Here is a 15,060-nt window from a genome sequence, read left to right on the forward strand (position 1 = left end):
CCCTGAGAGAGTTTTGGTCTTGATCGGATTTTATCGTCTTTCTCAAAAGTGTTTTCGTCCCCTTTTAGAAATGTAAGAATTTTGTCAGTATGCTTTTATGGTATTGTTTTGCCGAAATAAAGCTGAAAAATGAAAAAAATGAATATCTGTAACCCTAATTGGCATATTATACCTACCTATAAGATCCTAGTATATGGTACAAGACATACTGAGGAACTGTAATTGAAATGTCACTAGTGGACTGCAGCACCTATTATGATATCCACTACAGTGGACAAACATGGCGTCTAGACTATCATTTTAGCCTGACCAGTTCAGTGTAAAAACTGCAATTTGACATGTCAAAACCCTTTTCACAGGTCTAAAACTAAAAATATTTATAAGTTGCTGCTAAGTAGATTTTGCAGCACACATGCCTGGGTGCATGGTGTTTAAAAGGAAGGCTTGTAGACATTTAGGGGGTCATTCTGACCCCGGCGGTCTTAGACCGCCGGGGCCAGGGTCGGCGGGAGCACCGCCGACAGGCCGGCGGTGCCCCGCAGGGCATTCTGACCGCGGCGGTAAAGCCGCGGTCGGACCGGCAACACTGGCGGTCTCCCACCAGTGTACCGCTGCCCTTTTGAATCCTCCAAGGCGGCGCAGCTAGCTGCGCCGCCGAGGGGATTCCGACCCCCCCTACCGCCATCCAGTTCCCGGCGGTCCGCCCGCCGGGAACCGGATGGCGGTAGGGGGGGTCGCGGGGCCCCTGGGGGCCCCTGCAGTGCCCATGCCACTGGCATGGGCACTGCAGGGGCCCCCGTAAGAGGGCCCCTACGAGTATTTCACTGTCTGCTTGGCAGACAGTGAAATACGCGACGGGTGCAACAGCACCCGTCGCACCTTCCCACTCCGCCGGCTCGATTACGAGCTGGCATCCTCGTGGGAAGGGAGTTTTTCCCTGGGCTGGCGGGCGGTCTTTTGGCGACCGCCCGCCAGCCCAGGGAAAAACTTAGAATACCCTCCGCGGTCTTTCGACCGCGGTGCGGTATTTCGGAGGGGGGAACTCTGGCGGGCGGCCTCCGCCGCCCGTCAGGGTCAGAATGACCCCCTTAGTGTTAACAGCACCCATGATATATTTCCAGGTTAGGATGGCTGTCTGGCACACGAAGAAACACTGAAAGCGATATTAAATATTTATTCTGCTATCTCAGGCTAGAGAACAGCTAGGAATATGATTCAGCAACTCTTTTAAAACATTTATCAAACGCCCAACTGAATGGTTTTCTTGCCTAAAGCCCCTGGATGCTATTTTGCTTTAGCCACCAGCTGCAGCCATCATAAGGGCTCAAGCCTGAATGAGGAGTGAAAATTGCTCTCAAACTAGCCTTGGATGTGGGGAGGCATTTTTGTGTTCCTGCAGGATGACTAGCTAGTGGCAGGCAAAAGTGTGGCATTCCCTGCACCCACTTCATAACACTTTCTGGACCTGAGGAAGAATTGAAGAAGACTGGACTTTATGTCTGTGGCCTGAGAGGAGACCTGGAAGACGGTACCTGCTCCCTTTTGTACCCTGGACAAAGAAGTGCCATAAGGCTGATTTCCTGTTCAAGCTACCAGGATACAACAGGTTACAAGAGGTTTTAGTTGCAACAGCTCAGCTGACCATTTCCGACTGAGCCGACCCTGGCCCCTGCTGTTGACATCTGTGGAATGAGTCCTAACACCCAGGTGTTATTCCTGAGGTCCTGGAACCCCTGGCTGTGTCTGGCTGGCCTTCTCCTGGACCTCTCCTACCACCCCTGAAAACCTGGGACTTAGAAGCCTTTTAAACTTCAAGACCTCTGGAGGACTGGTACACACCTGCAAAGCTGATACAGCTGTGTTGCCTTGCCTTTGGGCTGAAGAATCAGGGTTCTCCCACTCGTTGCTTCTCTTCAGCAGTAAATCAGGTTTAGACAGACCTCACAAAGAAAGTATCTGGCCTCGTGGAGCAGTATTTCGCCACTTCCTGAAGCTTTGCTCTGCTGAATGATTCCAAGCTTTGAAATAGTGACTAAGTGTGAATGTGGAAATCTTAATCAGGCGAAGGTGCCAAAAGTATCTGGTTAGAGAGGGACATTTCCTGGGCACAAAATAAAAATTTCTCCTGCTCTGAGCTTTCCTGCTAAAATCCAGGATCTTAACTGGAACCTCATCCAATGGCTATCCAGACTTGTGGAGTCCTCCTTTCTACAGCCTGCTATCTTGCCTCAGTGAAGATCTTAGACTTCCATTTTTTTAGACTAAGTGCCAAGGTAAAACATCTAACAGAGTTGAACGTGGGTTTGGTATCTGATCCATGCTCCATCTCATTTGGCCTCAAATTGCCCCCAGATCCCTGGACTAGCGCAGCAGTTCATCACAGTTGGTGTGAAATGTTTTTGGTCACTATTTTTATTTAAAACTTTAAAAATTCATATCTCTGGTTCCTCTGATTGGGCTTTTATTATTTTGGTGGCATCTTATTTATAAAAATATATATAAATATATATTTTTCTAATTTAGTTTGGGAGTTGTCTTTTGTCATGTTTTCACTTGTTTTGGTACTACATAAAAGCTTTGCACATTACATCTACATGAATGCAAATCAGTCTTCCACATTTGCTTCTTTTCAGAAGGAACATAGTCTAGCAGCTTGGGCTGGGTTCACTTTTGAGGCAGTGCCAAGACTGATTTGATTTTGTTTGGTCCCAGACTACCATGCTACAGACAAGCTTATAATGATGGAACAGAAAGAACTCACAGTAATGGACAGTGGCTCTGATTATTTTAAGCATTTCCATTTATCAGTTTTCTGATTGCTACTTAAGTCACTTTAAGATTTGTGACTATTCATAGGCATGGGTTCGGAGATTGCCTCGCTAGTGAGACTCAAGCTGCACCTCCAAAACGAGAACTTGTATACCCAAAATGTTTTTCCATTCTTAAATTTGTGTTGTCTTTGGCTTCAAATATCACCAGTAAGATGATCAAATAAAGTCTGTGCTCTAGCAAATAGGACATCCACTGAGAACAACTCCACAACACTTGGAGGTATCACAAATACAAATCTGATAGTATTTCAGTAAATCTGATTGTTGGAAATGGCCCTTCTGCAGGGTTATCCCCAGACTTTTTGCCTTCCTCCTTCTCTTTTTCTGACCTCATTTTTGCTGGTTTTTAGACTCTGCGCACTTTACCATTGCTAACCAGTGCTAAAGTGCATATGCTCTCTCCCTTTAAACCTGGTGACATTGGATCATACCCAATTGGACTATTTAATTTACCTATAAGTCCCTAGTAAGGTGCACTGTATGTGCCCAGGGCCTGTAGATTAAATGCTACTAGTGGGCCTGCAGCACTGGTTGTGCCACCCACTTAAGTAGCTCCTTAACCTTGTCTCTGGCCTGCCATTGAAAGGCCTGTCTGTGCAGTTTGACTGCCACTTCGACTTGGCATTTAAAAGTACTTGCCAAGCCTAAAACTCCCCTCTTTCCACATATAAGTCACCCCTAAGGTGTGCCCTAGGTAACCCCTAGGACAGGGTGCTGTGTGGGTAAAAGGCAGGACATATACCTGTGTAGTTTACATGTCCTGGTAGTGTAAATCTCCTAAATTCGTTTTTTACACTACTGTGAGGCCTGCTCCCTTCATAGACTAGCATTGGGGTTTCCCTCATACATTGTTGAAGTGGTAGCTGCTGATCTGAAAGGAGCAGGACGGTCATATTTAGTATGGCCAGAACGGTAATACAAAATACTGCTGACTGGTGAAGTTGGATTTAATATTATCATTTTAGAAATGCCACTTTTAGAAAGTGAGCATTTCTCTGCACTTACATCTTTCTGTGCCTTACAATCCACGTCTGGCTGGGTTTAGTTGACAGCTCCTTGTGCATTCACTCAGACACACCCCAAACACAGGGTATTCAGCCTCACTTGCATACATCTGCATTTTGAACGGGTCTTCCTGGGCTGGGAGGGTGGAGGGCCTGCTCTCACACAAAGGACTGCCACACCCCCTACTGGGACCCTGGCAGACAGGATTGAACTGAAAGGGGACCTCGTGCACTTCTAAGCCACTCTTTGAAGTCTCCCCCACTTCAAAGGCACATTTGGGTATACAAATAGGGCCTCTGTCCTACCAACCCAGACACTTCCTGGAGAAGAAACCTGAACCAGAACCTGCACCCTGCCCAAAGGACTCACCTGACTGCTTTCTACAGAGGACTGCTGCCTTGCTGTTGCCCTGCTGTCTTGCTGCTCTCTTGCTTTGCTGCAGAAGTGCTCTACAAGGGCTTGGATAGAGCTTGCCTCCTGTTCCCTGAAGTCTTAGGACCAAAAAGACTTCTCACTTGCAACTGGACTCCTTGTGCAGCGAAAAATTAGATGCACAGCATGTTCCGTGGTGAAAAATTCACCGCACGCCGAACCGGAACAACACCGCTCGACTTCGCAAGGAAAAGATCGACGTGGCACCTGAGGTGTGACCGGAACTTTGACGCACGGCCCGCCTGGCCAACGCCGCCTGACTTCCAGAGGGGAAATCGACGCAGCGCCTGCCGTGAGGGAGAAATTTTCACGCATCGCCCACTGGAATGACGCACAGCTGGTCAACAAGCCCAGGATTCCATGCACAGACCCCGGGGCATCTGAAAACCCTGTGACCCGAAGAGGAGACCCGTCCACGCACCAGAAATCGACGCAACGTCTTCCCCGCGTTAAAAAAACCGACGCAAGTCCGTTTGTGAAGGGGCAAAACCGACGCACACACCATTTTTCCATGCATCTCCTCCTCTGCGGCCCTTTGCGGAGATTTTTCACTCCAACCAGGTACTTTGTGCTTGAAAGAGACGTTTGCTTTTTAAAGACTTTATATCACTTTCCAGTGATATCTCTGCAATTTCTTATTGCATCTTTTATCGTTTTGACCTGCAAATATTCAGATAAATATCATATATTTTTCTAAACACTGTGTGGTGTATTTTTGTGGTGCTATGTTGTGTTATTGTATGATTTATTGCACAAATACTTTACACATTGCCTTCTAAGTTAAGCCTGACTGCTCAGTGCCAAGCTACCAGAGGGTGGGCACAGGATAATTTGGATTGTGTGTGACTTACCCTGACTAGAGGGAGGGTCCTTGCTTGGACAGGAAGTAATCTGACTGCCAACCAAAGACCCCATTTCTAACACTGATGTGTGCCTAAAAAGACAGACACAGGCTTTATCTTTGATTATAGGGAAAATGAAGAATTACAAGGACTTTGTGGGGTTAATAAATGCTCTTTTTCTTTCTACATACACCTTCAAGCTTTGAAATGAAGATGTTAAAACTCTTTCAATACATTCACTAGGCAGGGCCTTCTGTAGTACAGCTTTCCAGGGATGCAAGCAAAAGGTGAATGGATTATGATTGATGAACTGCCAGGAGAAATCGCAAATGATTTATAGGAGCATTGATTACCCGCGAAGAGCTTTGTCCTGGTTAAAGGTTTAGCACAAGAACAAGAAGTTCCCCTAATTTTGGGAGACCACAGTCTGCAAATCCTTAATTGCTGACAAGCCTTTACAGCTCCATCAGTACCATAGGAGCACCAAAGGGAATAAAAGGTCCAACTGCTGCAACCTACTGTACCTTGGATACTATATGTGAGTTGGAGACAATCATACTTTCAATTAATGAGCAAAATATGTAAACCAGCTCTATCCTGGCTGTCCCAGTCTGGTGAGCTACAAAAATGTATGCCACCGTATCAGCAACATGAATTGTGCAAATCACTTTCAGCTGAACTGTAAGAACAATGGAAGAACACAAAGCAGACTGGCTGCTGACAGAGACTCTCTGTGAATGGACTGTCAACCCTCCACTGTGTAGCAAATCACCTATGTTTGTGGAAATGGTTGTGCCATAATCTGTTGTGATCCTTTCATTAGGACTGCAAGCCCTATAACAGTTGTAGAAAAGACTATATCCAGACAAATTCAGAGCAAGTGGTTGGTAATGTTCATTGCATGTTCACAAATATTGATGTAGCCATATACAGGAATGAGTCCTAAGTGAGCATATCACTACTATCAGAGTAGTACCAGTTTTAAACAAAGCTCAAGTTGATCTTTGCCATCTACGGAATTTATCACACAAACCACCCAAAAGAATCTAGAAATTACAATGTCTTCTTAACAATTAAATTCAAGCCTGTATTTGTTACAGGAAATTCTTTGTGATTTGACAAATGTCTTATTAACAGGTAGAGGGTGGAGATTTGGTGACCGCTTCCCCTATTCTTCTGTGCAGGAGAAGTCCGTTTTTGAGAGTCCCAGTACCTGTTTGCAAGCAGGTCGTCAAACTCTTGTGCTCTAGGAGAGAGCAGGGGTAGGGGATGATTGGTGGTAGGTATGGTTTTAGGTAGAAGACTCTTAACCCCAATAGCCTATTACCAAACTGCAGAATCAGGGTTGCTGGGCTCCATCTCCACCATCAGCATCCCCATGTACCCCATAAAATATACCTGCGGGAAGTCTTATATTATCATGTTTCTGTGGGTGCTCTAGGCTTCTCGCAGTCATGCAGCACTGTACCAGGAAGAAAGTTGTGATATCCCCGGTGCACTACCTAATCTTCAAGTCCGGGGCAGGAGAAGTCTCCATGAATTTGGCAGAGCCTGCAGTTGGTCCTTATTCCCCATGCATTAGCACCTGGTGATGTTGTGAGGCAGTTGTTGTCTCAGTCCAGCTCAGTACAGAGACAGTGCATGGCAGGAATCACAGGAGGCTGCTGCCGACAACCCCTCCTTTCACTACAGTAGCTGCAAAGTGGGTGTAGGGGCATCATGGAAAGATAGTTCAAGGGCTGCAGTCATCACTCTGCCTCATATTCAGGCACAGATTTGCTGAAGTGGTTGCCACTGTTGTCAGCTGTCATAGGCCCCCAATAATAACGGATCAGCCCCGATTTCACTTCTGCCTCTGGAGCTTCACTGGGAAGCAGCAATTTCTGACAGGATCGAGCCTTGCCGCCCCCATAAGTAGTTCTAAACTAACAACTTGATGTAGAGGGCAGTGGAATTGGACCTTCTGACAAAAAAAAAGATTCTCCACACACCTCCAGTTTTCTTAGCCATTCAGTAAAAAGCATTGTGCGTGCTCGGCTTCCCACCAATGGAAAGGCCCCCTCCTTCTCCTCCTCTGCCACTGGATCTGTCAGGGTACAGTGATAATTCTAGCAGACTTGATGGCAGGACACTCAACTCAGTATGACTATTTTCACTATGTCTAGTACAGTTACGTCCATGAAAGAACACCAAGATAATGGTGGCAGATGTTTTCGAAAAATTAAATTGAATGTTCATTAGATTCTTGAAAACACCCCTCCAGCATAATATGGACAATAGACATAGGGGTGCTTACAGTATACTTCCACTTGAGAGGCATTTTTCACAGTGGCCACGGTTGATGGTGGAAGTTCTGTCATCCCCTAGTGGCAGGAGCAATTTATTTCCTGAACCTTCATAACTAAAAAAGCTCATCCCATGGTAAAGAGAACCACTCTGATAGAAAACCCTCCGCCATCATGTCAGAGAACTAGAAATTCTGTGGAATTCTGACTGTCAGCATGATGACATCATAGGGGACAAAGATCTGTTACACTTCTAAATAGAAATTCCAGTAGCAATACTCACAGGGAACTATTCACACGAGTAATTTGTGGTCCTAAAGGTAGGTTTACTACCAATAGTACCTGACAGGAATGCAAAAAGGGATTCCTTTCAAATGTAAATGCATTTGCTAGGGCAGATTTCTCTGCCACAACTGTGGAGAAATCTGTTTTAGTTACACTAAAGTAGTGAGAGTTTGGTGTTCCAATGAATGGTTTAGCCCTATCACATGTACATTTGTGGTCATTTGCAAACTCCTCTTCGAATCCCTTCCAACAAGGAAATGGTCTGAGATTTAGCCTAATTAATGACTTGGAGTATCTCGCCTTTGAGTAGTGAAAAGGGAATAGATCACCCAAGACTGCTAGGAGTGTAGGCGAAAGGATTTCTCCATGGGGAAAATGTCTCATGGAGGAAAAACGTGCATTTGCATAAGAAACTCTACTTGTCCATTGCAACGATCTCTGTACTAACACAACCTTCCTGTTGTACTTCTGTTCTGTGAATGTATGTGACTAGAGAAAAAATATGCTAGTCCTTTTCTCGTCATTAAGGTTCACAGTAAGCCTGCGGGTCTATTATTACGCTACCAGTAACAATGGGGTCTAAGGACCCTAAGCTGCACTGTATGTCCTGCACAAAATACTCCTATGACAACTAGCTTAGGAATCAGGCTGTAACTTGAGGGATGTTGAAAGGCTAAATATTGTTTCAGTGGAGTGTGTGTGTACTAACCTTATAATGACAATTGTTTAGGACCTCGGTTCTCAACCTGTGGTCCGCGGACTCCCAGGTGTCTGAGACACGTTCGCAGGGCTTCCGCAGGCCTGTGCTGGCAGGAAGGAACTTCTCCAGCTGTAGCTTCTCACTGCATGTTTTTTTTAATATTTATTAGTTCATTTGTGCAGCAGTTTGAAAAGATCAGGCAAAGGTCCATGTACATCCAAGAGCTTTCAGAGAAACATAAACGCGTCAAGATAACTGATGATTAATATAGCTGCTGGTGAGAGATGGGAGTTTTGCCTAGTGGTAGTTTTGACTCATCTAAGGTAACGCAGATTGTTAATATGCCCGCTGCAAAGAACCTGTGTTATGCAAAGAACAGTATTTTATGTGCCTAGCACAGCGGGTTACTGCTTTTGTCACAGAGATTCTTTTGTTGCTCTGCAGTTCATAAATTACAATCGTAATCTAGCGCAGTGAGCTAGAAACTGCCATGAAAGAGCGGCATGCAAACTGCATGGCACTAATTAGAAAGTTATGCTTTTTTCCCAGTCTTTCATTATCCTTATGCTGCTAAAAAAGGTTTTCCTGCATAGAAATGCATTCTTATTATTAAAGTCAACGCTAACCTCTGTGTTATGTTCTGAATCCTGAGTTTGTGCTTCTCTAGACCAAGCACTCTTAGAAAATGTCTACCAGTATGGATGACTTGCGAATCCTACACCTTGTAGTCCCCTGTAAAGTGCTCCAACACCCTACACTGATATGACAGGTGCTATAAAACAATTGAATTAGATGCGACAGAGAGGCTATGGAGAGATGAGGCCCTTATGGTTTCACTTCCCTTCCCCACCACATGTTTATGTGAAAACGCTTTCTCGGATCTTAGTACTTAAAAAATAAAAACAGAAATTGCTTGAGAAATGTAGAATCTGACCTGAAAATTCAGCTTTCCTAAATAAAACCAAACATTGAAAAGTTGTTTGCCGAGATGCAGCGTCAACCTTCCCATGAAAATGATTAAATTTTTGCACCTTTTTTCAATAGGAAATAATTATATATTTAGTAATTTTAATATTTGTTTGGCATGTACTTGTTTGTGTATTTTTCATTGGTTGGGTGTCCCTGGCGTCCAGTAGTGATTCAGTGAGGTCCTCAGAAGTCAAAAGGTTGGGAACCACTGGTTTAGGAGAAGGAATTATACCTGTACAGCAGTTTCACAAATAGACCAGATAAAGCAGTGACACTCTCACTAGCATACCACAGTGGGTTTTTAAATAGAACTCAAAGAACACAACTCTGGGAGAAAATATTGACATTTCCTGATTCTATGCAGGAGTAAGAACACAATACGAAGAACAATGACAACGTTGAGGCAAAGAAAGCCAGCCTTCATGAGAGAGAGAATGAAAGTCTGGAGACTAAAAGGCTAATGAATTTCCCCAAAGAAAGAAAAACGACTTTCTTTGGATCAAATTCAGATGCAAAATCTGGCTGTTTTCCAGAGCTCTAATTACATCCTGAATGAGCTGTAATCCCCGGCCACCTCAGGAAAACAATAGGTAAAAGGGAATGATATACACTTTCTTTACGATGATGTCACATTGTGGCTTAGTATTTCCAGTAGATACTTAACCCTTTCTTCAGAGAAAGGAACAGGGCGAAATATCAGGCTTACTGTACGGGAAAAGAAGGGAGGCAGGCAGATTTCGCTTGAAACAAATAAGGGATGCTATATTGCAGGAATTGATCTGCATAAATAAAATGCCCGCTGTTCTTTTCTCCTTACTTTGCAGATACACAACCTATGAGTACAAGTGTGTGGTGCACAACGATGTCGGGAACATAGCCAGTCCAGCGGTGAGGGCCACCACCTTGGCCGGATTGCCCGTCAAAGGAAGTAACTTAAAAGCACAGGCTCTTAACCACACTGCGATAGAAGCCCAGTGGACCAGACCATGTAAGTGCACACACATTGCTTCCTTTAAACGAGTAATGAAGGTCGTGTGGAAGAGGAAAGTTACACGTTTCAACTAAGTATAACCATTACTTCCAATCACAAGATGAGGTTCAATCACGTTTTAAACACTAATATCAGAATCAGAACTTGTCACTTTAAGACCTAAGGGCTCATTAAGAGCGAAGAGGTCATTTTAAGGGGCTTGTATCTCCTGTGGTCAGCCACATCTTTCCTTCACGTTTTCGAATTTAACACACACGCAGTACCTCTTGGTGCCAAGTAGACTCACTTTGGGTGTGTGCTGGCGGTGAGGGCGGGGGATGTATGTAGGATCGGGATTGGAGGCTAGGCAATACTAGAGGAAATTGGACCTGGAATTACCAAGTCCTCAATGTGCTAGGAAACGTGGTTCTCCATGTAATTCCTGGTAACACCACATCCCATGAGTTACTGTCACCTCCAGTTTTGTAACCACCAGACAATCTGGAGCACTTGTAATGAGGGCCCAAATGGCCTAGATCTTCACGAGGTCTTTGTTATCTATTCACCTTTGTTACTTTCATACTCTCTGAATGCACTTTTTGTGTCCTGAAATGTACATTTGCAGTTTCATTTTCATTTGGATGGTAGGCACAAAATTTGTCTTGTGGAATCAATCACAAAATGTATAGTGTTGCTATCACGCCTGACTCCATGACTACAAACCCTCGCATTGTGCATTTCAACCATTTACAAATAAGAGGTGCAAAGATGTTTTTTTCTTTCAGCCTTCCCTAAGCTTTACAGAACATTTTACAACTTCACAATGTCGCAAAGCTTTCTACTTTGACATATTAAGGTGCAACAATTTATGTCACAAAAACATGCTGAGAGAAATTCGGCATAGTTTTGCTCTCATAGAATGGTCTGCAAAAGATAAATGTTGAAAGAATCAGCGTACATTTTACGTGTTGGCTGCGTTTGCTTAGAGGGAATATTTTCTCTCAATGCACTTATATTGGGAAACTGTGAACATCGTGAACTTCAAATTATTTTGCCTATAGAAATACATTTTTTAGCAGCCCTAAAAATACAGGTTATAGGTATTTTGATCATGATAAGTGTATATTCATATGGCAGAGCTAGGAACCTCAAGCTTAATTGTATGTACAAAAGATTAAACTTGAATAGATATTGATGTGGTTAGTACCTCTGGCAGTTCTTGCCTCCCTTCTTGACCAAGAGTTCCCACACTGCATGCTGCGTGGTCTTTCTACAACTTTATTGGATTATCGCTCGCTTTGGGTTACGCCTTTTCTTCTTGTGCTACTTGGATAGCTTCTTTAACCTTTCTTGTCATTGTGAGACTACTATTCCCATCCAATTGAAGAGATTCCAAAATTCTCTGCATTGGAAGTGCCCAAAGTTGATCCCTGCAGTCCTTCTCTCTACTAGATTTGCAAGATATCCATATGAGACATCTATATTTTCCTAGGACTCCGATCGTGAAAGAGATACATTTTGCACACAGGCAATTTCCCATTGAGCGTTTGTACTTGTACAAAATTAAATATATGTCCACAAACAGGCTTGTGCAAGCACATCTTGCTCCTGGGCAAACACCTAAGAGTTTGTCAACTGCAAGATCAAGTTATTCTCTTATGAGCAAATAAGTGTGAGAGAACCTGTGCCTGACGTACATACCCTTCTAAGGCAGTCCTTGCCAAGGGCAGGACTGCTGTGAAGAGTAGCACACTACAGACAGTGAACAAAGATGGCCCCTGCCTGCAATGGCTATTAGCAACCCACCACTCATTGTATGAGACAACACTCGTGAAATACATATACCTTTGAGTTGATTTACATTCGAGGATTATCAGTGTGTGTATTGACACAGATGAGCCTTGTAAGGCCCATGTGCATTAGTGGTGCTCCAATGAGTCACATGTGTATTAGTGTGGGATCCTGCTGCCATGATCAAGCTCCTATCTCCATGCCCTTGTGTTTTATTCGAGCCCGTGCACACTAGAGCAAGTCATGTATGCCTGCTTCTTTGTTATGGATTAAAATAAAAAAAAATAACACATCATCTGAGTATGCTTCCCCTCACTTCATTACCTGTCATGTCTCGCACATTAATTGTGAATGTATACTCAGATAGTGTAACAGTGGACATAGCTTGGCCACCCAAATTTCTGCCGAGCTGGACACAAAGGATTCTAAAGGGAAGTTTTCTTTATATAGTCCGTGGAGTATTCAGAAAATATGGCATGGGTTTTGTCAACCTGGATCTTCATTGGACAGTAATGCTCTACAGCTTAATGCCTCAAACATACCAATTTTTTTTTTCCCACTGTTCACATCTTCACTCTTTATTCTCTTTCTCTTATTTTCCTCTCCAGCATTGCCTCTCCCTTGTTTCTTAAAATCATAACATTGCATTTTCCTCATATTTCATATTTTAATGTTTTCTAGACATGCTGCCTCTATCTCCAACTCCTGAGCCATCTTTTCCTGTCCTCTGCTTATGTATATTGACCATCTAATTCCGGCACCTTAATTACTGCACCTTAATTACTGCACCTTTGTCACCATTAAGCTCTCCAAGGTGTCTCTCCACTTAATTTCTATTAATGTCCTTGAATTAGTCTTTCATCCCCACTACAGTATGTCTACCGTGTTTCAACCTCCCACATTCCCCTGGCCTACTTCACTTTACTTTTACTTTGAATTCCACTTCCAGTTCCTTGTCTTCCAAACTATTCATGGTCTCATCAATCCTTATCTTTTTTTCTCACTGGCTTTGTTCTGAAGTCATTCTTATTTCTTCTCTTTCCCATGTGATCCATTTTGCTTGTTTTCCATCCTTTGTTCTAAAGCCTCTTTAGCTCTGGAATCGTTTTCACTTTCAGCCCTCCCCTTCACTTCGAATATTTAAAAACCACATGGAACCAGCCCAATCTTCTAAAGTTGACCCCACTTTCTTATCTCATCATATTTCTTAATTTGATCATTTTTGGCTTGTCGAACTGGTAACACGTCCCTTTATGATAAATTATTACACATTGGGACTCGTTTTAGGCCAATGAATCTTTTGACCCTGTTGAGAGACACCTTAGGACGAGATAGCTAATCAACATGTCAATTAATACGTCAATAATGTCATCAATATTTATCACAACAATGCATTTCACCTTAGTCAAAGACATTAATCAAACTCAAGACACCACCATGACCCTGCAGTCATGAATAACCACACCAGTTTAGTATGAATTTAGTGATATTTATTCCCTATTGTTTACAATACTACTAGCAAGTGTATTAGTCTCAAAACCAAGAAACACAGTAGCATAGTCACAATATGGCAACTCTGATAAGATTTCATCAAAGCAAGAATCACAAACATTAGAATATAGCACGGCGGGAACATAAACTATAATTAGCAGGGTATATCAGCTCATTGATCAACAAAGCATAGATTCAGTCATTTGTCTATATGCGTCCGTTCAGTGAACCCTTCTCAACTAACCTCTAATTAGCATTGGCATGTTGGGCTTCATGCAAAACAATTTAGTAACATCAATTTGGAAAACATCTAACTATGGCTCCTGTCAAAAGAAAAGCAGTTGGTACCTAGAAAGGAAAAGCAAACAGACAATCACAATTTCATTGTCATGTAGTTACCCTCCAAGATTGGTCAGCACTCAGGTTCTGTTTTCGTCTTCAGGACATCCGTTGATTCACCATCAAAAGAGATTCAGGTCCAGCAAAAAAGGAAAAAGGGCACTTCCTTCATAAGGAGGTAAAGTGAAAAAGGCAATCTAAGGACAGAATGGTTTTAAGAACCAAACAGCAAAGTCTCTATGCAAAGTGACAAAGTGTCTGGGTCATAGCAAATAGCATCAGCATCTCCCCCTCTCCTAGTCTCTTGCTCCCTAATTTCTCCAAATTTACTTCCTGGTGACAAGGGTTGTTATCCCTTTTTCGTGGTACATTCCCCTAAAATCTAATTGGATGAGGGGTTGCACCCCACTATCTTTAACCAATTAAAAACACATTAGCTCATCAAATTTGTTACCCCATAACAGTTCTCACGTATTTTATTGGTTCTTATGATTGACGTCTTTAACGGGTGGAATGTCCGGTATGATTTCATCGTCTTGTGGTCCTTTGCACATCTTCGGTCAGTGGCTCCATTGTCCGTACCGGTTTAGGCGACCTTGTACTTTGCATTAATCTACACTGTTGCATTCAGCTAAAAAAATTACTATAGGCAGGGTGAATTTCATGAGAACGGATCTACTACAGTTACATTCAGCTTCTAACTTTTGGAAAAAACAAGAGTTCATGTCCTTTAGCAAGTCAGCACACTGCACGTTAGAAAAATACATTTAATATGAGAGTCAGGCAGCTAGGCCTCGACTCATGCTAACTAAGGCTTACTGCTTTATTAGCAAGAATCTAATACATTCAGCCTTTCAACATTAACGTAAAAGCACAATTTAATTAAACATTTCACCATTATTAGTCAGTTTCATTAGTCCCCGTATACATTGGCGGCCACTCCCCTTGGTCACATTTCAAGTGCACGTTTTAGCAAAACATGTTAATACAGTTTCTATGCAACATTATTATACATTAGTTCATAAACATTTCATGTTAATATAGATTATATAAGCTATGCTCTCTCAATACCAATGTGGCATGTTTTTAACAATCTCTCTTTTAATAGCTCTGAAACTAG

At 43.0% G+C, this 15,060-nt stretch overlaps 1 protein-coding gene across 1 annotated transcript in view; it reads left to right on the forward strand.

Annotated features, from left to right (window-relative positions):
• USH2A (usherin) overlaps positions 1-15,060 on the forward strand; it is a 3,586,186-nt gene that overhangs the window by 2,307,780 nt on the left and 1,263,346 nt on the right. The window contains exon 44 of the mRNA XM_069233891.1: positions 10,174-10,337. Within this exon, the coding sequence (XP_069089992.1) occupies positions 10,174-10,337 (164 nt within the window). The remainder of the gene's footprint in view (positions 1-10,173; positions 10,338-15,060) is intronic.

The sequence above is a fragment of the Pleurodeles waltl genome, chromosome 5 (assembly GCF_031143425.1).
Source record: "Pleurodeles waltl isolate 20211129_DDA chromosome 5, aPleWal1.hap1.20221129, whole genome shotgun sequence".
NCBI classification, from domain to species: Eukaryota; Metazoa; Chordata; class Amphibia; order Caudata; family Salamandridae; genus Pleurodeles; species Pleurodeles waltl.